General features: G+C 41.9%; 1 protein-coding gene across 4 annotated transcripts in view; it reads left to right on the forward strand.

The window, feature by feature from the left end:
* Positions 1–25,518, forward strand: part of GRIA1 (glutamate ionotropic receptor AMPA type subunit 1) — a 341,795-nt gene that overhangs the window by 229,495 nt on the left and 86,782 nt on the right. For all 4 annotated transcript variants that reach the window (XM_058281096.2, XM_058281089.2, XM_058281088.2 and 1 more), the window contains exons 9-11: positions 4,876–4,986; positions 5,741–5,947; positions 11,790–12,160. In XM_058281096.2, the coding sequence (XP_058137079.1) occupies positions 4,876–4,986; positions 5,741–5,947; positions 11,790–12,160 (689 nt within the window). The remainder of the gene's footprint in view (positions 1–4,875; positions 4,987–5,740; positions 5,948–11,789; positions 12,161–25,518) is intronic.

Below are 25,518 nucleotides of genomic sequence, written 5' to 3' on the forward strand. Positions count from 1 at the left end.
GATTTTGGAATTTTTATTGGGATTATGTTGAACCTATAAATAAGTTTGGGTAAAATTATAATCTTTATGATATTTACTCTTCCAGTCCATAAATGTGGAATATCCTTCCATTTATTTAAGATTTTTTGGTTTCTTTTAACAATGTTTTGTAGTTTTCTGTCTCTATGTCCTTTATGTACAGCACAGTGATTTAATTGTCTTTGCCTATCACCATTGGTTAGGTTGCTATTTTTCCACCTAGTTGGAGGTATATACTTCTCATTTCAACCTGATCTTAGCCTCTTGCCCAGAGTTAGTTACCCCTAGTTCTGACCCTGTGTATAACTGAAAAAGAAAGACTGGGAAGGAAAGAAGACTAAAGTGACATGAAATCCTTCTGATACCAAAAATTAATCTTCTAAAATCCCATAGGATTCTTGGCCCTCCATTCCATATTTTCTTTGGAACTTTTTCTTTATACCAAATTGGGGAAACTGAATCATGTTATAGTTTTAAAACATAACCTAAATCCAGCCACTTCTCCCATTTCCACTGCTGACCCCAGAGCCCAAGCCCACTTTCTCTGCCTGCCTGGACTCATTCAGTAGTCTCCTTATCAGTAACTAGTCCTGCTGTTTATCTTCTTGACCCTGTTTGAAGCCATTTTTCTACTATTAGAGCTGGGACAATTTTCAAAAAAATCAGATCATATTGCTCCTCTGCTTAGAACTTTTCACTGGCTTCTCATTGCAGGTATAACAAAATGTAATCCCTTACCTTGACCTGTAAAACCCTAGATGCTGCTTCCGTCTGACATTAGCCCATTGCTCCTCTTCCTCTAGCTGAATACCCTGATGCTACATGGGCATCTTCCTGCTCCCTGAGCACAAGTCCACTCTTTCCTCAGGGCATTTGCTCTTGCTGATCCTTTACTTGGCATCGTCTATATGCTGTGTTCCTGTGCTGTGTTTCTCCTTGTCATTCAGGTCTCAGTTCAAGTGAAACTATTTCTGAGAACCTTCCCTGACCAGCACAGTCACAGAAAAAAAGTGCTTTTCCTTTCCAATATTTTCTTATTGGTTTATTGGTCTAGATCAGGGTTTGGCAAACTACAACTCACAGGCCAAATTCAACCCATTGCCTGTCTTATCACGGCCCATGAGCCAAGAATGGTTTTTGCATTTTAAAATGACTGAAAAAAAATCCAAAGAAGAATATTTTATTAATTTTTTCATGAAATATACATGTGAAAAATTTTATGAAAATCAAATTTCAGTGTCTATACATAAAGCTTTATTGGAACACAGCCAGGTTCATTCATTTACACATTTTCTCTGGCTACTTTTATACTACAATAGTAAAGTTGAGTAGTTGTACAGAGAAAAAATGGCCCATAGAGTCTAAAATATTTCCTGCCTATCCCTTTACAGAAAAGTTTCCCAACTCTGGTCTGAATATGTCTTCTCTTTATTCTTTCCATGCCATCTCCTTGATACTACAATGTCTACTCTCCAGTAGCAGGGACCATATTGGTTTATTATATCCTCGGTGCCTACAATATATTGATCCATAGTAAGCACATGCACATAAATGGTTGTTTATTAAATGAATGGGCAATTTAGCAAATGTTGCTGGTAAATCAGGAAGCATGCTATTCTGGCCTTTTTTCCACTGATCTTGACAGCAGGAAGAAAAATAATGCAGGCAAATTTCATGAAATAACATCTCCAGCAGAACTCAGATAATGTCATATAAATTTATTAACTTCAAATCTTTAAGAGTGTTAGTTAAGGAAACCCTAACTACTACAAGAGTTAAACTCTGAAATCTCAGCTTTTTAACACAATAGACATATATTTCTCATTTACCCAGTGACTTTTCGGGGGACCAAGGGCTCAAGACTGAGACTGAGGCTTATTGGAGCATGAACCTCTTCGTGGACCTTTTTGGCTGCCAACAGTCAGCTAACAGATGGGGGAGAAAGAAAGGGTCAACTGTGCTGGAGGTTTTCAGGGGTCCAGCCTAGAAGAGATGTACATTGTTTCTGCTACATTCCATTGGATAGAACCTGATCACCTAGCCCCACCTAGACACAAGGGGAGTTGGGCAATGTAGTCCCTGACTGAGTAGCCACTTCCCACAAACACCTGCACTGTGGAAGATGAACAAGAATCGTTGGTGGTCACTTAGCTGTCTTTGCCACATAATGCAACTTACTTTAAAAAACTCATTATAATGGATCTCATTTTTGGAGGTCAGAGGCCATGGCTTCAGAGACAACTTAGAGGTACAAATGTATAAATTCAATGTGATGACTGTGCAAGGTAGAGCAATTGAATTTTTGTTCTATGATTGCCTCCGTTTTAGACTTCATCCAGTGAAAAAATCTGATCTATCATCTAGACTCATTTCCTACATTCAAAGAAACTTTAGAGGTACATGGAAGCCTGGAGATCAAAAACTATAACAGGCCCCAGGAAGACCTCTCCCTGTCAGGATTATTTAAATTCTCTCCTGAACGGTGAACCCCAATCTTTACCAAACTACTAGCTCTGATTCACTTTCAGTCAGAATCAAAGTTCCTGCATATCCTCCAGAGAGAATCAAAGTGCTCTATAATAATCCAACCCATTTCCCAAATAAAGGGAAATCCCTTCTCATCTCAAAAGTACAATGTCATTTCAGAACTCTTTGCCAACTTTCAGTCAACAAACTGGAACCAGGTTTCCCAGTCTACCAGCTTACCCAAGGTGCACACTGGGTTTGGGCATTGCTTTTTCATTACTAGACACAGCAACATTTTGTTTTATTTCTCTCTGCAAACACTTCCTGAGCTGCTTCTCTGGAACAGATATGCTGGGCTAAGTCAGGGATCCTAGAATGGGTATTTCAGAACTCATCCCTGAGAAGCCCACAGCATCATGGAGAGAGAGAGGTGGGCATGCAAACAGCTCAGCACAGAGCTCAAGGGGAGTAGACACAAGGCACATGCTGGCAGTGAGCCAGAGACCGGAGTCAATCTTCCTGGACTCAGATCCTGTCTCTATGGTTTTTCTGTGACTTTTGTTAAGTTACTTAACTTCTCTACTTTGCGGTTTATTCATATTTAAAATGGGATGATAGTTAACGACCCACTTCATAGGTTTTGTGAGTCTTTAACAAGTTAAAACATGAAAAGAACTTAGAACAGAGCCTGGAACACAGTATGCATTTAATAAATGTTAACTAAGATGATTCCCAGTCTAGAGCTGAGTCCCTCTCCTAGCAAGAGCAGCCTAGGGGTTAAAAGCAGCCTCTGGAGACAGATGGCCAGGGTTTGTGGCCAAGCTCAACCACTCTCTAGCTGCATCATCTTGAATAAGTTAACAAACCCCCTTAAACCAGAAGAAATGGCATGAAAATGGCTAAACTCTGAGTTCAGTGCCACTGCCATAGCAAGAGCATAAGCAGTGTTAGCACTGATTATTGTTGTCATTAATGGTTATGAGAATCACAGAAAGAACTGTTTATTCCCAAACAGAGGAATGAGGATAGGCATCATAATGAAGGTGACATTTGAGATGCCCATGTGGTATGTGACTTGGTTAGTGTGAGCCTGGGCTGAGTTCTCTCTTCTTATGCAGTTCCAGTTGTCCTTCCTTTGTTCCTTTACATCTCTAGCCAGGAGAATGACCTAAAAGCAAAACACAACTGTCTGAAGATAAATAGATAGGTGGTATATATATCTGTGTGTATATATACATACAAGATATAGATGTGTATATATTTAATTACATATATTACATATATATTTTTCCTTCCCTGACTCACTGTTGCCTTTAGGGTAAAGATTACACTGGCTTAGGCTGGCCTTCAAAGACTTCTGCTACCTAGACCCAAGCACCCACTGCCCATTTAGACTAAGCATATCTTTCACCCAGAATCCACTGAACTTACATATCTAGACCAATTCCCACCTTCACCTGTGGTTCAAATCCCAGCCTAACCATCCCTGGTGACCCATATCTCCTCAGCTCTGCTTCTTCTCACTACCTTGTCCCAGCCTCTGATCCCATACTTGGTTCTTACATCTTTGGACTCCTTAGGCCCAGGTTACCTAAACCACGCATCACTGGCCAGGACATCTTCCCAAGTAGTTTGGAGGAATTCTCAGAGCAAGGCAAATCTTTTAACTGCTTTGTATCTCTCAATCCTGCCACACATAGCACCTATATTTTAGCTGAGAGCCTTCCACACAATAGGGTTTCAATAATTGTTTTCTGAAAGAAATAGGAAGAGGAGGTAAAATAAATAACCTACATATTTTTAAAAAATAATGTTATAAACCAGTATTTTTAGGTACTATTGTATGTTTACTATTAACATAAAAGCAGATAAAGAAATAGAAATTAAATAATTATGACCTAGGAAGTTAAATCAAATGGAAAAAAAGGTTAACCTAAAAAGAAAATAAATGGAATATCATGTTTAAATCATTTGGTTCCAACTACTGTTCATAATAAGCTCAAAGAATGGAAGGATTAACATGTATGGCGGGGAGGGTGGGAAGAGAGATGCCCTGTGAATAACAGCAGGGAATTAAATCCCTGCAGCCCTGCAGTTCAGTATACAAAAGCAGTTATATAATTGAACAGCTGAACCCTCACTCTTCAGAGGAGCCACCTCCTCAGGTTTAGCCCACCACAGTGAGAATTTTCACTGAGGGAGGCTGAGGGGAGGGGGTGGAACATGGTGAGCATCTTATAGCCAATAATCTAGAGCCTGGTGAGTCCAATAATGTGTGACGTCTGGCTGTGCTTTTGCTTTCCTATCTCTGGAGTTGGCTGGGTGGCTAAGAGCAAGCCAGCCTGGAGGAACTTGGCTCACCTTATATCTCCACCTTCCTCTCATTCACAGATCGGTTACTGGAATGAAGATGATAAGTTTGTCCCTGCAGCCACCGATGCTCAAGCCGGCGGGGATAACTCGAGTGTTCAGAATAGAACATATATCGTAACCACAATCCTAGTGAGTCCTCAGTCCTTCATCGGAGTTACCTGAGATTCACATGAGGCCTGTACAAGCACTTTCCTCCAGGAGTGAAAACTGGTCATTTTTCTTTCCCAAACTGGGTCACAGATGGAAAGAGGATATGAGGGAAAAAATGTTATGGGAGTCAGAGGTACTGAGGTTTCACCTTGGCTTTGCCACTATCTCACTTTGTGTCCCTGGGTAAGACACTTACCCTCTTTTGAGCCATAGTTCCCCATACATAAAACAAGGGTGGGACTGAATTGGTTGGTTTTCATTCTCCACATTCCCTCAGTAGAAGCCATTCAAAGTAAGAATTCCAGGACACAAAGTGGGTATGAGCAAAGCTGCTGTGATTTCAGTGATTGATAATGAGAAATCTGGGGACCATTTGGTGTCTACTTCTCCATCATAATGCTCCCAGAACTGTGCTCATATAGTGCGCATAGTACTGCTATAAAAAGGACTTCTGGAACATAATTTGAAAAGTTGTTCACCATATCTCAATCTTGAAACATTCTTATTTTAACAAAGTCCTTTGCTTACTTAACCCAAGAAGTTTGTCATGGTAGGGGTGAGTGGGTGTTGGCGTGGAAGAAGGGGAGGCAGAAATTCAGGAAGTGAATTTAAAGACTAGAGAGACTTCCCAATGTTCATGATGTTGGTGACATCCATCTTTACATGCCACAGTCCTCTCTACCCATGGGTCATCCATAACCCACATCCTCTGTCTCCCACATTTCTCTACCAGGAAGATCCTTATGTGATGCTTAAGAAGAATGCCAACCAGTTTGAGGGCAATGACCGCTACGAGGGCTACTGTGTGGAACTGGCGGCCGAGATTGCCAAGCATGTGGGCTACTCCTACCGCCTGGAGATTGTTAGTGATGGAAAATATGGAGCCCGAGACCCTGACACCAAGGCTTGGAATGGCATGGTGGGAGAGCTGGTCTATGGAGTAAGTCCACCACGGGGTTGGGGAAATTAAAGGCAGAGGCACAAGGTTTGATAGGAAATCATTTGGAGGTTGGCTCGCCCTGGCCTATCGGATGTTATAAGTTGAGTTTTCTGCTGCTGAAAAGGTAAGTCTAAATCTAGTGTCTTAAGGCACTCTTCATTCAGCTTCTTGATTCCATTTCCCTCAGCCCCATTTCACTAAGTGTTTTTTTAGTTGATCATTGTTCAACACAGGTGACAATATAATCTTCCATATTATTTTTCACAAGGCCAAGTGTTGAACTGTTACTTCCCTACTCAAACATCTTTTGTGGCTCCCTAAGTATAGATTTCTCCCCAGTATTAGATGCACCCTGTATCCAAACTAACTTTCCAGTCATTTGCCCCATTACACCCTCTTGTGTACCGCAAACTGCCCCCTGACTCACTCTGTTCCCTAGAGTTACCTTTAAAATCTACCCCTTCTCCAAAACCTTTATGAAAAAAATCCCTTTGCCAAGATTTCATTTCTTTTTCTCTCTAACATGTGTGAACTCCCCTTTTTGTTTTTTAGCTCTTCTTACCTTCCTCAGCAATTATTTGTTTCTGCCTATTTTATGGCCCCTAACATAACCCACCGAATACAATGGTTATCTGTGTAATAGTGGTAGGTTTACATCTTTTTATTACTCACAGCATCCAAAACAATACCATGCACATTTACTATAAAATATTCAGCCAACCAAGCTATTTTGAGAAGACACAGAATGCCCAGCTTTGTCTTAGGAACTCACTGAGAAGTAAAAGATTTTATTCCTTCCCCAAACGATATTAACATTTAGTGAAGTAGAAAATACAATTAGACAGTGAGAAACAATATACGAGACAGCATAGAATCAAAGAATCTCAGTTGTATGATTCAGGCAAAAAAACTAATGGTGAGTTTGTCTAGCCCTCAAGAAGGATGTGGGGCATGAAAAGTGACTATATTCAAACAGAAAGAGAGAAGGTAGCCCAGAAATGTCTAAAGAAGAGACAATAGACTATTGGTGGAAATAAGGAAGGTGTGAAAGGAGAATGAGAAAACACTGATGATTTTTGTGGAAGTCTTGGGTTGAGGAGTTGTCAGGGAAAAGTCTGAATAGGAAATGACAAGGGGAAGAGTATGGTTTGATTCAGTGGACCCTTGGAGATTGTGAGGTTCGACAAAAGGCAGTGGTAAAAGAATGTTTGCCGTATGCAGGAAGTGACCACCACAGCTTCCTTCACAGCACACAGAGAAGCTTGGCTGGGTCTTTGAGGTGATGCATATGCCAAAGCCCAGGTTGATGTTGTATTCTTGTTAGGATGAAGCAACTATTTGCGATGGTTGTAAATCTTAGTGTCTCATATCAGGGTAGGAGTTGTCATGGCCATAAGAGCCCTACAAAGGACGATGAAAATTCAAAGGAGAAAGAGATGGAATTAAGAAAATCTTCCCCCAGGGAGATGGCTTTTTAGATGACCTGGGAAGGTGGTTAATGAGTTGAGGGGTTGTATGTGCATCTACCCTTTCGCCAACCCACTACTACCTCTCACTTTGGGAACCAACATTGAAGAAAGATAGTGACTTAGACGATTAATACTGCAGCTGGAGGCTGGTTTCCATGGGAACCTCGACCAAGCTCTTAAGGTCATCCCCATGGCAACAGCTGAAGATTTTTCCCTCCCCCCAGCACTTCCACCCCCATGTAATGCCACTTCTAGTAAAAGGCCTGGGATCTGGGCAGAACACTGGAATGAGCATCCTGGGGGCACACTCCCAATAGACCCATTCAGTGGTGGGTCCCTGTTCATTATGGCTCAGAACTGCCTGCATTAGCTCCAATGCCTCAGGTGTGAGCCTACCATGCCCCCACCCACCCCAGCCTCTCCCCTACACCAAACCTGTTCCCTCTTCCCCGTAAAAAAGTATATTCTGAGCACTCCATGATGGTTCATTGGATGACCATCCCTTGATTTTTAGTTAGGCTTTTCCTTCCAGCTCCACTGAGGGGTTTGAGGAAGAATTAATATCTGTCAGCTATGAATGACCAGTGAGGTCAGAAAAATTTCATTAGGAGACCTCCAATTTATACTTTCTGTGCCTTTTAAATAGCGAAGCATCAATCAGGGTCTCTTCTTCCTTTTTCTCTCTCTATCAACAACAATAGTAATAACATTTCAGCACTTAGTATATGCCAGGGGCTATGGTCAATACTTTACCCACATTATTCAATTTACTCCTCACAACAATCCAATAAGGTAGATGAGATTATTACCCACATTTTAGAGGTGAGGACACTGAGGCCTAAGGACATTAGGTGATTTGACAAAGTACAAGCCGCTGGTAAAAGCAGTCAGAATGTGAAGCCTTGGCTTTTTAATTCCACACTATACATTCAGAAACACTGGGATTTGCTGGCTCTGTAGAAATCAGCTTATCCAAGCATTGGATTGTAAAGCCAACCTTAACTGCTGGTTAACATCAGCAGTGCCTGCATTCACAGAGGCCACAAGCTGCAAATGAACTTCCTGCTGCTCGCATGGATTTATCTTTATGCCTTATTCACAGGTGACTTTCCTGCCTCTCTTTTTCTTGGTAGAGCAGAGAGAGTAGGAAATATGCAAGCATGCACCTGGATTTGAATTCCAACTCGGCCAGCTTTCTGGGTGCATGATTCCTACAGGCCATTGAACTTCTCTGAGCGTCACCTTGTAAAATGGGAAAGTGAATCCTCTATCACCGGGTTGTAGGGGTGGGGGGACTATTCACTGTCACAGTGCCTGGCTCAGAGGACTTCTCCATCCCTGACAGTTTTGTTCACTTTTTGCTTTTTCTCTGCCATGACAAAACTGGCCGTTATTTTCCCAGGATTGTTTCTAGACATCACATAGTTAATTTGGGCATCTCCTAGGTCAGGTCAGTGGCTCTCAAAATGGTGCCTCAACCAGCAGCAGCAGTGTCACCTGGGAACCAGTCTTACCCCAGACCCGCTGAGTCAGAAACTGCAATCTGTGTTTTAAAAAGACCCAACTCTGATGCACGCTCAAATTTGAGGGCCATTGTCCTAAGATAGCAGTTTAAGAAAGTTATTTTGAGCACCTATAAAATGCTCACAGTATTCTTCATGTATTTGAATCCTCTTGGCCCTCACGAAACAATCCTGTGAAAAAGGGATAAGGCAGGAATTAATATGCCTCCTTTTTAAAATGAGGAAATCGATATCCCAAAAGACACTGGTCTCTCATGAGACCGCACAGCGAGTTTCAGAGCAGCCAGGGTTACTTTCTCCTCGATCAGCTCTTTTCTTGTCCTGATTTTGTCCTCACAAGGCCTCACAAGTTAATGTCAAGTAAGCTAAAATAGGGCTACTTTAGATAGACCTCTTCCCTCTCTGGACCCAAGTTTCTTATCTTAAAATGAGATAGTTGAACTTAACATTTCCCAGTGTGTATCATAAAAACATTGATCCCTTTTAAAGCACAGGAATACTGAAGACCCATAGAAAAACAATTTTGGAAATATTATACCTTGCTTACCTCTCTTAAAAATTCTCAAGGCATTTTGGGCTTTTAAAGGGTCTGAGAATTCCTGTCCCAAGGGAACCTGTTTAAATCCATGTTTCCCAAACATGTTTATTTTCATGTTATATTTATTAACATCCTTGCAGAAACAATTCTCCATGGAGCAAACCTTGGAACTGCTGAATGAACTAAGTACTAGAATAATGTGGTTTTATAGTTTTCCAATCCAGGATCCCTTTTATTAACTCACATTAGGAGGCATCAAATGAAGTTATTCAATATCCTTTACCATTTTCAAAGGTTGCCTTCATCCCCTTCTACTTGTGGTCAACCCCTCCAAATCTTCATTTACATAACTTTTTTTCTCCATTCCTTTTCCCTCTATGTTCAGGTTAAGAGGAAAAAGTAAATATTTCCTCCCAAACACTGGCTTGTCAGTATTTGTAAATATTATCAAGATTTATGCAGTAGGTATGAGGAAAAGAAAACAGTGTTACTATGAAATTCACACCTGACTCCATATTACTTTATGGAAAGTTTATTTCTATAAGTGAGAATTTAAATCATTCTGAAGCCAGCCTTATTCCACCTAAAGCATCTTCTCAGTAACTACAGCCAATGAGAATAGCCAGAGGAAACCTTCTCTAAGCAACAGATGGTTGGCTGCTGGGCAGGGCCCTCATCTGCACAGTAGCTGTCACAGCCACACATCTGGACTGTTGTGCAGCACTGTAGGAGAAAATCATTTACCTCCAACAGCCTTGCGTAGGCATATCTCTTATTCCAGAAATGAATGTTATGGCATATCTCCATGGGAAAGTCTCCTGGGTTTCTAGGATCTCTTGATCTCAGGCAAAAAGAGCAGTAGATTTTTATGGCATAAATGCAGGTCTTTGTACCGTCAGGGAGAGGTAGGAAAGAAAAAAGACCTCCTCGTTCTGCATGCTGGCTGCCCAGGATGAATATTCTGGCACCCTTTTTTTCTTACCTACATACCAGGTTTGAATTTTAAAAGTTAAATTATTTATGTATTTCTTAGTAGTCTTCCTGAAAACAAAACAGTTGTGATGCTATTTTACTTCCTCGCCTCCAGGACTATATCCACATGGTTCCCTGCTCCTGGAATGCTATTCTGTGCCAGACAGCCTGTCAAAATCCTGCTCATCACTCAGCGAAAATTTATATATGACTTCTTCCATGATGCAGTCCCTGATCTCCCCAACCTGAATCAATCCCTTCTTGGTCTCCTGTAGCATTTTCCTCTCTCTGATAACATACATCCAGCTCGACTTGTAACTTGAAAAATTGAGTGTGTATGTATCAGTCTTCCCTTATTGTTTGTAATTCCCTGCATTCAGGAACCATAGCTTATCTAAAGCTTTTAGCCTACGGCTTGCACTTAATAAGTGCTCAATAAATGTTTATATCGAGTTAAATTTGCTTTCGCTTCCTTATTAGGCAAGACTAAAAGAGACCAACTCAAACTGGCTTAGAGGAGTTGCCTCAAGTTCTGGGGGACAAACAGGGGAATGGAACATACTTCACAGGGAGTCCAAGCTAAGCCCTGAATTTAGGGAACCTCAGATTATTGTATCAGGGATCAGCTTCTGAATATCTTAGCTCTAACTCTCAGGGCTATTTCTCATTCAAGCAAGTCGGATCCCATGCCTACCTTTCAGTGAGTCATTCTGGCCAGGAGAGTGGGTCAATGTGCTTCATCCTCAACCAGTGCTGCCATTAGGAGCAGGAGGACCATGGGCAGGACTGGTTCTCCTACCAGAGGAAGGAGGAATGGCTGTTGGGTAGGCAAAACAACAGATACTTAGAGCAGCACCTTCTCACAAGATCAGGAAGAAGCCTATAAAAATGAGAACAATGAGAACTGCCAGACAATCTCCCCTGTGATATAGTAACCTGGTTAGCCATTCATCAGGAATATTTTTTGAATAAAATTTTATTGAAGTACACCATTTATACACGAGCAATAAATGTATAGTAAAAGTTGTAAACCTGCAAAACAAACATGCATATCATCATACAGAGCTCCTATACATCACCCCCCCACCAACAACTTGCACGGTTGTGAAACATTTGTTACAAACTATAAAATAGCATCATCAAAATATTACTATTAACTATAGCCAAAATCTTACATTTGGTGTATTTTATAAGGAAGGAGATGTTGGACTTAGATTCCTTCTCACCCTCACATCCTTTGAGATACAAGAGAATATTCACAGTGAAGAGAGATACAAGCGAACCAAGAGAGATGCAAAGCTCAACTGCTTTTCTTTTTTCTTCTTTTTTTTTCTTTGCAGAGAGCTGATGTAGCTGTGGCCCCCTTAACTATCACCTTGGTTCGAGAAGAAGTCATAGACTTCTCCAAGCCATTTATGAGTTTAGGGATCTCCATCATGATTAAAAAACCACAAAAGTCCAAGCCAGGGGTTTTCTCCTTCCTTGACCCCTTGGCCTATGAGATTTGGATGTGCATCGTTTTTGCCTACATTGGAGTGAGTGTCGTCTTATTCCTGGTCAGCCGCTTCAGCCCCTACGAATGGCACAGTGAAGAGTTTGAGGAGGGACGGGACCAGACAACCAGCGATCAGTCCAATGAGTTTGGGATATTCAACAGCTTATGGTTCTCCCTGGGAGCTTTCATGCAGCAAGGATGTGACATTTCTCCCAGGTCAGTACACTCTCCCCAACTTCTTTGCCCAATGCCATGTTTTTCTTAGACGAAAAATACTGGAGAGCAAATGGATGGAAATGATTTCCAGACATCATTGCGTTTTGTTTCTCAACTATGCTTTAGAGTCAACTGTCCATTGTATGTTGTGGATTATATGCTGTGTCTGGACCACTCTGTCTGCTTCTGGCAGATTCACTCTGTCAAGATGGATAGGCATAAACATGATGTTGATGTTCTGTAGCTGATAGGCAAAGAGAAAGAACGGCAGCAGTGTGATCGAACTAATATTTGTTAAATATATATACCAGGAAAGGTTCTGAGTCATTCACATGCATTATCTCATTGAATCCTCGTAGCAGCATAAAATGGGACACTCATATGTCCACTTTTACAAATGAGCGACACAGAAATGTTCGGTGCCTTGCCAAGGTTATATAGCTACTAGAGGGCCAAGTTGGGATTCAGACCACTGTCCTGTACTATATGCAGAGTGGAAAGGGCACTGGATTATGAGTGCTGGCTCTCATGTAGCCCTGAGCAAGTCACTGGGCTCTGGGAGGCCTTGGTGTTTTTTCATCTCTAAATGTAAAGGATGCTCTTTTTATTGGTTCTTGGAGGGACTTTGGAAGTAACCTAGTTCTAGTGGTTTTGTATGTTTGTTCCTTGTGGTTCCAAACCAAGTTTCTCAGAGGTGTCTACAAAATTGCCATTGGGAGTACTGGGGTGGCCAAATCCTAGGGTATCAGCCACACACATGGAAACAGAGTAGCCCCATTTTTATGTTTTATATATTGGACTTGTGAATATGATTTATTTTGAAAGCTAAGAAGGGAAGAATGGAGGGACATTGGAAAGGAGGGAGGGGGAAAGAAATTTGAAAACTACCAATCTAGTCTAATTCCCGTATTTACTGACCTTCCGTCTTTGTGTGTGATGTTCTTTCTTCTACATTCTGGAGTTCTTATGCCACAAATCCCCTCCAATTTACTTGATAAATGAGCACTGCCTGGCTTACCTTTTACAGTTGCTTAATGTCTATGAACTCTTTTTCAGTATGCATTCCCTTATAGATTACCAGGTTTCTAAAGCATGCAGGAAGGCAGGGCTTAGAACTGGGCTGCCATGGGTGGGTTTGCACATACTCAGTTTCTGGGTGCCTTAATATCAAGTCCTCATAGACCTGTGCTAAAAGCATCTTTACCATCTGTTTATATTTTGCATTTGTGTGTTGATGGGGACCAATATTCCTGAGGGATAATGGAATAAAATCTTTCTAATGAGCTACCCCCCAGGACTCATTTTGCCTCCTGTATAATTTAGAAAGCCTCTTTGTTAACCATTATAATCATGTTTTTCTTTAAATAAGAAGACAATCTGGGGGCTGGGGAGGGGAGGAACATGGAGGAGGAGGTGTGAGACAGGATGCTTGGCCAATACTGGCAAACACATGGTGAAGAGTAGAAAGAACCAAGCAGGGGAAGAGCTTACTTAAAAATAAATCAGACCAGTGGATAAACAGTGGGAAGACGTGATTCTTATTTAGTCAATGGAATGTAGGGTCATCAAAACATGCGTGTGTCTGAAAAGACCCCTATGCTTGTTTTTTGCCGCCATTATTTCCTTTGTCAGTGGGCATCTTGCGTCTTAATGAAATCTTCGTGGTCTTACCTCAGGGTGTGTTTTCATACCCCATCTAATTCCTCCAGAGGTCTCAAACTGGTAACCTACAGGCTGAATCCTCACCAATGAATGTGCTGGTTTGATCTCCACAGAGTTTGGCAATGACTGTCCAAAACTGAGTGGCAGCTGCCCTCTTGTGCTGAAACATGGATTCCCCACTTCACCATGGCCCCTGCCTGACCTCCTTCATTCCTGTGTGCTGTTCAACTGACCCATTAAGTAATTGCCTTTATAACCCCTGGCTGCAAGAAGATTTTCAAACTGTGCTTCTTAGAGCTTGAGAGTTCCACAGCAGTACCTTAGGAACTGCCACAGAAGTAAAAGAATACTGAATAGGAAGGTACCAGCCTCCTTCTCCCCTGCTTTAAAAAACAATTCCACCCTGTACCTCTGTTTTTGCATTGGTAAAATGGAAATAACAGCTCCTACCTCCAGGATTGTTGTAAGGCTTAAAGGAGATTTATTCTTGTAGAACCCGTGATGCAGCACCCATAGCACATAGGCAGTGCTAAAACATAGATGTAATTTTTTAGTGATTTGATATGTTATACTTCTGCTAAACCTCATTAGAAGAAAGGTGCCCTGCTCACACTGATTTGAAAGCCAATGGCCTGTATGACCCTCTTCCAGAAAATTGATGGACAAAGCAAAAGCAGACAGTGGTTCACTCCAGAGAGAAAAGCCTGGATTCCTGAGGCTCCCACACATAGGAACAGAGAGGAAGGGTATGTGAATTTGAATGAAACTGCCTGACAGACATAGGAGTGAGACTGTCAGAATCAGGAGTTTTATCCAGTTGAAATGAACCTTTCCTTATCTGACTCTTCCCAGCCCATTCCAGAAGCTTAGGAGCCTGTAGAAACCCCATAGGAGCCAGAATGTGGGTCACAAGATTTCTTGGAAATAAATGCTAAATTGTAAAAAGTCATACAATTCATCTGGTCTTGGAATACACAGAAGATCAGGATGTTAAAACAGGAATCAAGGCCAGAAACCAAGACAATGGCAAATACTAACAGGTGGTGGTGGTGGTGGTGGTTACATATTTCCTGATGAAATCAAGCCAACAAGTTTCCTGAACCTCTGCTCTGCCTAGCACTCTTAAATACTTAACTGTGCTATAGTTGGGGTTACTTCTAAGGGGTTTGCATGCATCAAACATCTTAAAGAACATTCATCCAGATGAGTGTCAATTAAATGTTCTTGATATATTATTTAAATAATACATAATAAATCCCCACTAATTTAGAATTTGGGGGACTAAGATAAATCTGAATTGTGTATACCTGTACTCATACACAAGTAGCTTATCTCTTTTTAATCTCTTCAAAGTTCATGTTAATGTCTAGCAACCAAAAGCCAACAAAATGTGACCAGATATGACTGTCTGCAAGTAACAATAAAACTGACCGTAGTGAAACAAAGAGGTTATCTCTTTCACTACAAGAAAAACAGAGGCAGGCAGTAGCTTGTGATGGTTCAGTGAAATCAGGATTGGTAGCTCTGTGATTCTCTTGGCCTTTCCCTCATCCTCACAAGATGGCCTCTTCCAGATACTATATTGGTTTTGTGAAACTGATTTTAACATTCAAAGTTAAAATTCAGCTTAGCTGTGATCAGAGATTCAAATTTTTTCACCAGGTAGATGGTGCAATTAAAAAAAAGTCATTCATGAGTTGACTTTGTGAGCCTGATTCTTATGCCCAAAGGCCTATTTTTCATATGTATTTGTAGGGAGTTCTAGAAACTGGAAAGTCCTAGGTAGATAAAAGAAAATGGGAAATTATGATTTCAGTTTCCAGAACTCTCTTTTTCCTGACCTTAGAATGTTTCAGAATTATAATAATTATCTCTACCTGGTGAAGATAATTACTCTCAGTGAGTAGTCCTCTCAGTCAGAGGTGGTGATAGCATTTCGGAGGTCCCCAGGAATCCTATGTCACAACATCCCTGGCTGAAGTACTTGCTGAGGACCCTGTAGCTGACTACCATGGGAACAGGGTGGCATGCAGAACTGATGAGAAACCTATCCTGTCCACTGCCTCCCCTCCCAGAGGGAGCCATGCAAACCTATTGCTCTCACTCATCTTGATGTTATTGGAGTCTGGGCATCCAGTGAGGGAGACAAGGGAAGCTGGGAGTAAATATTCAGAGAAAGAAATGGAAGCAGCCTGAAATTATAAAGCAGTCTGCATTTTTAAAACCTAAGCATGGGAAAATATACAGGATCCATTGTTACAAGGTACAGTGTCACAAGGATGTGTGGGCAATGAGGCAAGAGAAGGTGTGATAGATGCTCTGGGTCTTGGGGCTCCATGTGGGAATGTCTGATGGAACCACACTGCATCAGAATCACTTGGGGTGTTTGTCCAAATGCAGATTCCCAGGCCCAGCCCGCAAACTGAATTAGAAGCTCTGCAGTTGGAGACAGGGATATGTATGTTTCACAAGCCTCCCTTCCCCTAGGTGGGGCAGAAGGGCATTAAAGTTTGAAAGCCCTTGAACTAGGGAAGTCCAGGGAAGTCAGCTAAGACGGGGCAGGAAGCAAAGTCCACAGGTCAGCCAGAAAATGGTGCCAATCAACAGCTGTAAAAGCGGAGCCCGGGTCCACCTGCTCACTGCCCTACAGAGCATTACCTGCTGGTGAGTGAGGCCCTGAGCACACCAAAAGTGGATCATGGCCATTGAAAGGCGAGGCCTTGCCCGGGAGCCCTGCCTCCTCCTTCAGGCCACCGTGCCATGAGGAACTCGTAGACCTTCACCTGAGTGGATCCCCCTTGATTGCTGTCCTCTCCATTAACAAGCAACACAAAGGAGGCTCGGTTGTCCCAGGTTAAGTGATTCTACAATCATGGCAGGCTGGTCTGCATTGACTGTCTGGAGGTGATCCCATCACTGGGGAACTCTGCTCAATGTCTCCCTTTTCATTTTAATCCTTTGCTACCTCATGGTGAGACCCAGAGCCAGTCGCTAATACCATAGGGATACAGGAGAGTAGATGTTTCAGAAGCTCCCCAAAACCTCGTGCAATTACTAAAATGAATGCAATGTCAGGAACACTAAAGCCTTCACTGGCTCCTCAAATGGAAGGCATCATTTCCGTATCTCAGCTGGCAGTAGCTGAGGGATACCTGGCCATTGGCAAGAGGGATATCAAATTGCTCTCACTCTAGATTGCTCTGAAAGTCTGAGGTTTGAATAGTTTAAGAAAAATTTTCCCCCCAAAATCACAATTGGCACATTTTCAGAAAATTTTCTATAGAGCCAAAAGGGAGGTTTAGGACTATTCATTCATTCATTAAAAGTTTATTTAGCATCAGTCATGAATAAAGCAGACAAAAATCCCTGCCTTCTTAGAGCTTACATTATAGTGAGAGGAGGCAGACAATAGACAAAATATGTAATCAACCCTTCCCTTCCCCCCAATTTGATAGGTGAGGATTTTGGCTAACAGGGAGGGGAAGGGACTTACTCAAGGTAACACAGACAAAGGTGAGCTCAGTAATATAGGAATGAAGGTCAGGTGGGGACAGTGGTGATCTGGGAAATGCATGTGTCAGCTAAAGAGGGCAGGTACCACCCGGTTCTGGACAGCCATTTTTATGGGGAACTTTGTTCAAATCAAACAAAACTATTCTCAGGATTCAGCTTGTCGGTCATCAGTTTGAGACCCTGGGAAAATGGTGGGGAAAATAAAAACACCAGTGTAACTTTAGTGCATTTCAACACACTTGGAATATCATATTTATATATTTCTAAAAAGGAATTCTCCTTCCCTGCCACAACTTTTGATTCCAAATATCAAATCTGATTGCTTTGTTTTTAACTTCTTTCACGTAGCTTAGAAAATCCAGGGAAACGGACTTTGGCCCAGTGGTTAGGGCGTCCGTCTACCACATGGGAGGTCCGCGGTTCAAACCCCGGGCCTCCTTGACCCGTGTGGAGTTGGCCATGTGCAGCGCTGATGCGCGCAAGGAGTGCCGTGCCACGCAAGGGTGTCCCCCGCGTGGGGGAGCCCCACGCGCAAGGAGTGCGCCCGTGAGGAAAGCCGCCCAGTGTGAAAAGAAAGAGCAGCCTGCCCAGGAATGGCGCCGCCCACACTTCCTGTGCCGCTGACGACAACAGAAGCGGACAAAGAAATAAGACGCAGCAAATAGACACCAAGAACAGACAACCAGGGGAGGGGGGGGGAAATTAAATAAATAAATAAATCTTTTAAAAAAAAAAAAAAGAAAAAAAAGAAAATCCGGGCCATGGACAGGGGCTGCTGTAGAAAGAAGTTGGTCCCCTTGTCTCAAAACCCAGAAAGGATACATCTTCCTGGCTCTGCATTCCCCTGGAGGGAATCCCCTGCTTCTATATAAATCCTCTCTGAAAATATAACATCTGAGATGAAGAGACCCAGTTGTTCATCCTTAGAGAAGTACTGAGATCTATAGAGAGAGAAATGAAAGCCTAGTTAACTGAATTGATGAAGAAAGTATGCTCAGACTCCCATGGGAAGCCTGATGGCTTTGAATATGTAGGTACCACCACCCGTCTGGTGGCAAATGAATCACTTTTGTTGCACCACTTATATATACTTTTATCTTTCCTATGTTCAAGAGAGATAATAGGTGAATTATGCCCAACACATCTAGCAGAAAACAAATGGTGTCAAACACACTAACCCAGAAAGCATAAACCTGGGCTGATGACAGTCACTGTGTGACTCAAAGTAAGGAGGCACAATACCCCTGGGAGCAGAGTGGAGTCCCACCCTAAAGGGGATCCAGAGACCCCTGTTCCCAAGAGAGCCAGCCCACAGGGTTGGAGGAGGCCTTGGAAGTGCTCTTTAAAAAGAAAATCACTCTCAATTGACTATTAGCCCATGGGGTGGTTGACTTCATCTCTCTGGGTCTCACCTTTCCCTCTGTCAAAGGGGGACTACACAGACCCACATATAACCCCACACTAAGGTTTGTCTCCCTTTGATTCCCACATTCAGTCACACTCTAGTTAGCCCAGTTGTACTTCATTCTCTTTCCTTGGCTCCATGCTTTTATGTCCTTGTCGTTCCCCCTCTTTGGAGTGACATTTCCCATATTTCCTGATCAATTTTTTCCATCTTTGCAAATGCTGCCTTCTCACTGTCCCCCTTCAGCCCCAACTATTCCCTTTAAGCTGTGCTTTACTGTAGTGGTTATACGTTTGAACTCTGGAGTAAGGGTGCCTAGGATTGAATCCCAGTTCTACCACCTATTAGCTGTGTCATCTTGGGAAAATAATTTACCCATGCCTCAGTTTGCTCTTCTGAGAAATAGGGATAAGACAACACTCAATGGGGATATTTTGAAGATTAAATGATGTAATGCATATAAAACTCTTCCTTAACATGGAGCCAACACACAGTAAATGTTTGCTGTTGTCATTGTTGTTCTCATTGCCATTGTCATTTGATTTTCTGATGGCATCTTATATCTTTAACCCTGCACTATATGTACCCATGTCTGCTCCTTTTTGAAACACAGACTGGTTAGCTATCTCATCCAAAACCTGGCTCAGGGTGTTGTGTATCCTAAAAACTCAACACATGTTTGTTGTATGAGCACACACACTTTCAAAGGACCATGTATTCATATGTTTCATTTAATGGAGAGAATTTCTGTTAATATCTGTGTAACATGGGGCAATTTATTCCTCAGCTCTGAATGGATTTAGAGAGCAGAAGGGAAAATTAGAGTTAAGAAAGTTAAATGGACCTGGAACACAAAATTCCTTGACATCCTATTGTCATAATTTATTCCACTATTCAGGCACACTCTAACCTTATCTTTTCTGGGATAAAAGTAGTAATAATTTTTCATTTGCACTATGTTTCAAGCACTCTGATAAGCACTAGATCATGTTATTTCTAATCATCATGGTAACCTCTGTGAATACATCAATACTATTCAGTAAATGAGAAAACTGAGGTTCAAGGGGATTAACTCCTTTACCCAAGGTTACTCAGCTACACTGAGATTATGACCTGTGTCTGTCTGATTCTAAAGTCCATGATTTAGCCTTGTCATACTGTGGCCTTCCAAGACCAAAAATCCTGGGCTTCATAGGGCTCCCTGAGAAATGAGAATTCATGAAAAAGTGCATCCTGTTTCTTCTGTAGAGTTCTCTCACTCTAACTGAAAAGAGAGGGGGCCTTTTGTGCTTGGGTTTTCTAAAGTTCTGTTATTATTCCTTACAGTATCTTTGTCTTCAAAAGTCATCTGATGAGGGAGGAGAGGTAAACACCAGGTATGAGCTCTGTCCTTATAAAGATAGAGTACTGCTGGGGTGAGGGAGTTGGTGAGACAGAGAGAAGAGTAAAGATAAAAATGGTACCAAGGAGCCAATGTCTTGGCTTCAGCTAGGAGGTGACTGTGAGTATAGGGTGAATTCTATAGTCACAGCAAAGCAGGAGAGGGCATGTTTTTAACTGTAGCTCTTAGGTATGAACAGGGGGAAAAAGAAAAGGGATCATGAATAGCCTTAAAATTGTGTAGGTAGGAAGCATCTGGAGTCTACACATTTATCTGACAGAAGTGGTTGTCCAAATGTGATAAGATCTATATAAAAGGATGTTCATCTCATTGTTGTTTTAAAAAGTTTGAAATAGTCCACTGACCATCAACAGAGGCCTGGCAAGAGAAATGATGGTTCATCCTACAGCAGAACACTATGTAGATGTTAAGATGGATGGACAAGGACTTCTGGGTGGATTTGGAAAGATCTTCAGAGTTACAGAGCCAGGAAATAGTGGGTCAAGCTCTCCCTGGTCTCAAATTATAGGCTGTTTTCACTACTCCGTACTGCCTTTCTGGAACACAGAAAACTAGGAGAATGTCTGTAGAGATAAGCTCTGTGGTTTATAGAGTTAGTGCTAGAGTATTTCTGGGAAAGGGACAATTAGTGTGAGCTAAGCATAAAGAGGATTCTGAGAGGCATTGGGCTATGCCTTGAAAGGTGAGATTTCTCTACAAAAGCTCAGAGAAATGAGGAGGATCCCTGGGCAGGAGCAGTGGTCATATAAGCAAAGGCACTGAGGAGGACACATGATGAGCCCTAGAACCCATCAATCAAGATCATTGCTAGGTCTTCCTTGGCCAAGGGCTCAGACCTCACCACGTTTAATGACATTCTTAAAGCTGAGATTTTTTGAGGCCCTGTGACATGCTGTGATGCCATTAGAGAGTCACCCAGAAGCACACAAAGTCTAAAATGCAAATGTTGGCCCTGTTCTTCAGTTGCTACCAGAAAGAGCTCCAGGAAGTGACTCCCAGCTCCCTGTGGAACACCTTTATTGGTTGGTGGTAAGGCTTGGCCTCACTGTGGCTGGAGTCATGTCAGCCACACTCTAATTTCTAGGATTCTGAGAGTTCAGGCTGGGCATTCCAGGAGTCACCACCTACTGTTACTGCGGAGCTATTTATGTCCTGGGAAGCAGGCAGAAAGGGCTGCCAGGCAGGAAGATTTCTCTTCTGTGAAATTCTAGCTGGACAGTTGTCTGGTATTCATCTTCTCTTTTATATCCTGTTCTCCGTGTTGGCATCTATTCTGGGAAGAGATAAAGAATGGAGAGGGATTTTATTTTGTTTCGTGTATCTTTTATTTTTGATTACTATAAATATGTATTTCTACAGATGTAAGAGAAAATTAACCGGACATTTTTATTGAGCATCAATAAACCTTGCATTAAGCACAATGCTAAGCATTGTGAAAGATTCAAAACAGCAAAAAACATGAGTTCAGATTTTGACTGCACAATCCAGTAAAAGAACCAAGATAATAAAAAAAATAAAGAATAAAGTATAATGGGCATTTGAATAATTCTCAAGTGCAGGATTTATAGTTAATTGATAGGAAAGAAAGTGCTGAGGACTTAAATAATCTGGGCTGGCTTATACGAAAAGGAAAGACTTGAGTGTGTCTTAAGGGAAAAACTTTGACTTAGAGAGGGTTCTCCAGATAAGGCAGTGTGAAGCGAGCAGCCTGAGCAAAGAAGAGAAGATGGAAATGTGAGTATGTTTTGAGAACATACGCCCATCATTTAGTCAGCCCTAGGTTTGAATCCTAGCTCTACCTGTTACTAGCTGTAAAATTTGAGCCAGCAACATAAACTCCAAGCCTCAGTTTTCTCAACTTTAAAAAAATGGGACCTCATATTTTTCATAATGTAATTTTTAAAAAATAATAAATAATTAAAAAAAAAAAAAGTTCCATTACTGCCAACATCACAGGATTCTTCTAGGAATCTATGAGCAAACAGAGGTTGCTCAGTGCCCAGCATATATCAGGGGTTCAAAATTCTTAATTTTCTGTCCCTTCCTTTGTGTTAGTCACTTTGTTTCCTTTCCACTCTGTCCCTGGCCTCACCAACCATTTATTATTCTCTGCAAAGAGCTCTCTGAGCATCACTGACATGCTTCTCCTATCTGGCTTTGCTCCTGGCGGCCAGAGGGAAGTCTGGAAGCTGTTCCCAAGGGCAGTGTTATGACTCAAGGAGATTGGCAGCATCACTCATTCCATCCCAGAGTTATTTTTCAGCACCAGCCTGGAGATTATTATCTCCCTAGCAGGGACTCTTCCCTGTCAAACCAGACTGTCCACCAGGCCCTCTTGTTCTGCTGGGTGCTTGGCTTTGGTTCTCCGTGGTTAGCACTATCATGGTTTTTGCTACATCCCAGAGTGACAGATATTGGTGTTGTGATACTTGTAAGTATATGGACCTTCTAAAACAGAGTAGTTAAAAGTATGGGCTCAATACTGCCCCTGGAAATAACTTGCTGTGTGACCTAATTTGGCATCTCAGAGCTTCTATTACTGTTGCTGCATAGCAAACTACCCCAGACTTAATAGCATAAAACAACAGCCATTTTATTATGGCTGGGTCAGGAAGTTTGAAAAGGGGCATGCACATCAGAATAGTTTGTTTCTGTTTAAGAATACCTGGTGTCTCAGGTGGGAAAACTCAAAGACTACAGGTGACTTGACAGCTAGGGGATGAAGTCCTCTAAAGGGTCGCTCACTTACATGTCTAGCAGTTGATGCTGCCTGTCTTTCAAAACCTCAGCTGTGGCTGCTTGGGCTTCCTCACAGCATGGCAGCTGGGTTCCAAGAGCAAGTGTCCCAAAGAGAAGCAGGCAGAAGCTGAATCACCCTTTATGACTGCTTCTGTGTCTTAGTCTACTTAAGCAAATACCATGACATGGGTCAGCTTTAATAACAGGAACATATTTACTCACAGTTTTGAGGTCAAGAAAATATCCAAAATCTTAATTTTCTTTCCCTTTCTTTCTGTTAGTCACTTTGCTTCCTTTCCACTCTGTCCCTGGCCTCACCAATCATTTTTCCCCAAAGACTAGGGTTTTGGGGACTGGCTATTGATGTCGCACAGCAAGGCACATGGTAGCAACTCTTTCTCTTCTGGTTCTGTTTCAGGTTCTTGCTTCCTGTGGTTGTGGCACTGGTGTTCCCCTGCCCCCCCCCCCCGAAATTCATTCTCATATAAAGGACTCCAGTAATAGGATTAAGACCCATACTGGGCCACACCTTAACTCAGGAGTTCTTAACCAAGGGTCTGTGGAAAGATTTCAGGGGTCTGTGAGCTTGAGTTGAAAAAATCAACTTATTGTCTTTATTTTCTCTGACCGCTCATGTTGAGTGTCATAAAACTATCTACCTTGAGAAGGGGTCCGTGGTTTTCATCTGAAAACTGTGGAACAAACAAAGGTTAAGAAACCCTGTCTTAACTGAAGTAACCTCATCAAAAGGTTCTACTTAAATGGGTTTGATCAAAACCACAGAAATGGATTAAATTTAAGAACATGTTTTTCTAGGGTACCTACAGCTTCAAACCACTACAGTGTCTTACTCTCAATTCACATCGTGTCACTTCTGCCATAGTCACAAGCCTAACTAGATTAAAGGGTAAGGAATAGAGATCTTACCTTTTGGTGGGAGAAGTATTAAAGTCACATGTAAGAAGAACATATGGAATGGGACATGTTGAGGCCAACTTTGGAAAACACAGTCTCCCATCTGCCATACCTTTTATATAAAAATGAAGATATAATAATACCTACCCTTATGGTATTGTAAAGATTAAATGGAGTACTGTATTTAAAGCACTTAGCATGGTACCTGACATAAAATAAGTGCTCAATAAACGGCATGTATAGTCAGTGCTTAAGATAGATGCTAGCACTTATTTCTTAATTAGTCTCTAGATTAGATCCTTAATGAGTTCACAGGATAGAGCCTGAAAAATCATGTTTTCTCTTATGTAGTCAATTCATTTTCTGCTTTGGAAAACCAAGATTGAAAGATTCCACACTGCCAGTGAAGTTACATTGAGCTCTTTATAATCCAGACTTGAATGAAGTATTTTGTTGAGAATAACTTGTGATCCTCAACAAACAATGAGAAATTTTTCAAAAGACTGATGTTTACATTTCAACACCTTTTAGGACAGATAGAGCTTCGAAATTCATCAAAATCCCTGGAGGAAAATGAAAAAAAAAAAAAAAAAGGAGGAGCACAAGAGTTTGGTGTGTTCTTATTTTGTCTCAGAAAACCTTTTAGTGCTTCTAAACACTAAAATGAGCCAGGTTACTGCCTTTGTGTTTTTGAGTCTATATATACTGCTTTTCCTCCCCCAGCCAGGGCTCTGCATTTAGGCAGTGTCGTGCCTTTGCATACCTACATGAAGAAGTAAAACCAAGGAAAGCAGAAGAAAAGGGGCTTTGTGCTTTCCTCATCAAGGCTGTGAAGGGAGCCTGACTTGACAAGGACAGACCAGGAGTCAAAAGCTTCAACTGTGGCCAAGTAACTGTGGGCAAGTCACCTCCCTTCTTAGGCCTCAGATTTCAGAGTCTAGATGATACAACATTCTACAGCAGAAAGTATCTGCTGAACCCCTGTGACAAGTTCTGTACTCTCCTAAGTGTGATGGAGACTACACAGAAATAAGAAACATAAGGTCTTTGCTTCTATGATGTTTATAGTCTCCTCAGAGAGATAGGACTAACACATAAGGAACGGTGAACTTAAAAAGCTGGGTCCCGGGAAGCAGCTGTGACTCAATCAGATGAGCTCCTGTCTACCATATGGGAGGCCCTGGGTCCCATCCTGGGGCCTCCTTGTGAAAGCAGGCTTGCCCATACACTGCAGAGCACCGCCTGGCCCCAGACACTGCAGAGAGCCAACTCAGCAAGGTGATGCAATGAAAAGAAGGGGACAAGCAAGAACACAGAAGAGCATGCAGCGAATGGACACAGAGAGTAGACAGCAAGCAAGCCGCAAGGGAGCAGGGGAAATAAAATAAATACTGACACAGAATAATGTACAGTGAATGGATACAGAGAGCAGACAGCAGGCAAAAAGCTGCAAGGGGCAGGAGATAAAAATTTAAAAGCTGGGTTCCAAGTATCATCCATGGGTGATCCAAAAAGGAATGGTGGATATTGTTTGAAGGTCAGTTCTCATCTACCTATCTGAATGGGGTGGGAAAAGGGAGACATATGATAAACCAGAAACAAATCCATCAGGCTTCCCTGGAAAGTCAATGGCTCTTTTGTTTCACCATGTCTGTTGCATCGAAATTTAAAGAGGAAAAGGAGAATTTTCTTACGTGTATAGTGAAGATTCACAGTTTTAGT

The sequence above is a fragment of the Dasypus novemcinctus genome, chromosome 2 (assembly GCF_030445035.2).
Source record: "Dasypus novemcinctus isolate mDasNov1 chromosome 2, mDasNov1.1.hap2, whole genome shotgun sequence".
NCBI lineage: Eukaryota > Metazoa > Chordata > Mammalia > Cingulata > Dasypodidae > Dasypus > Dasypus novemcinctus.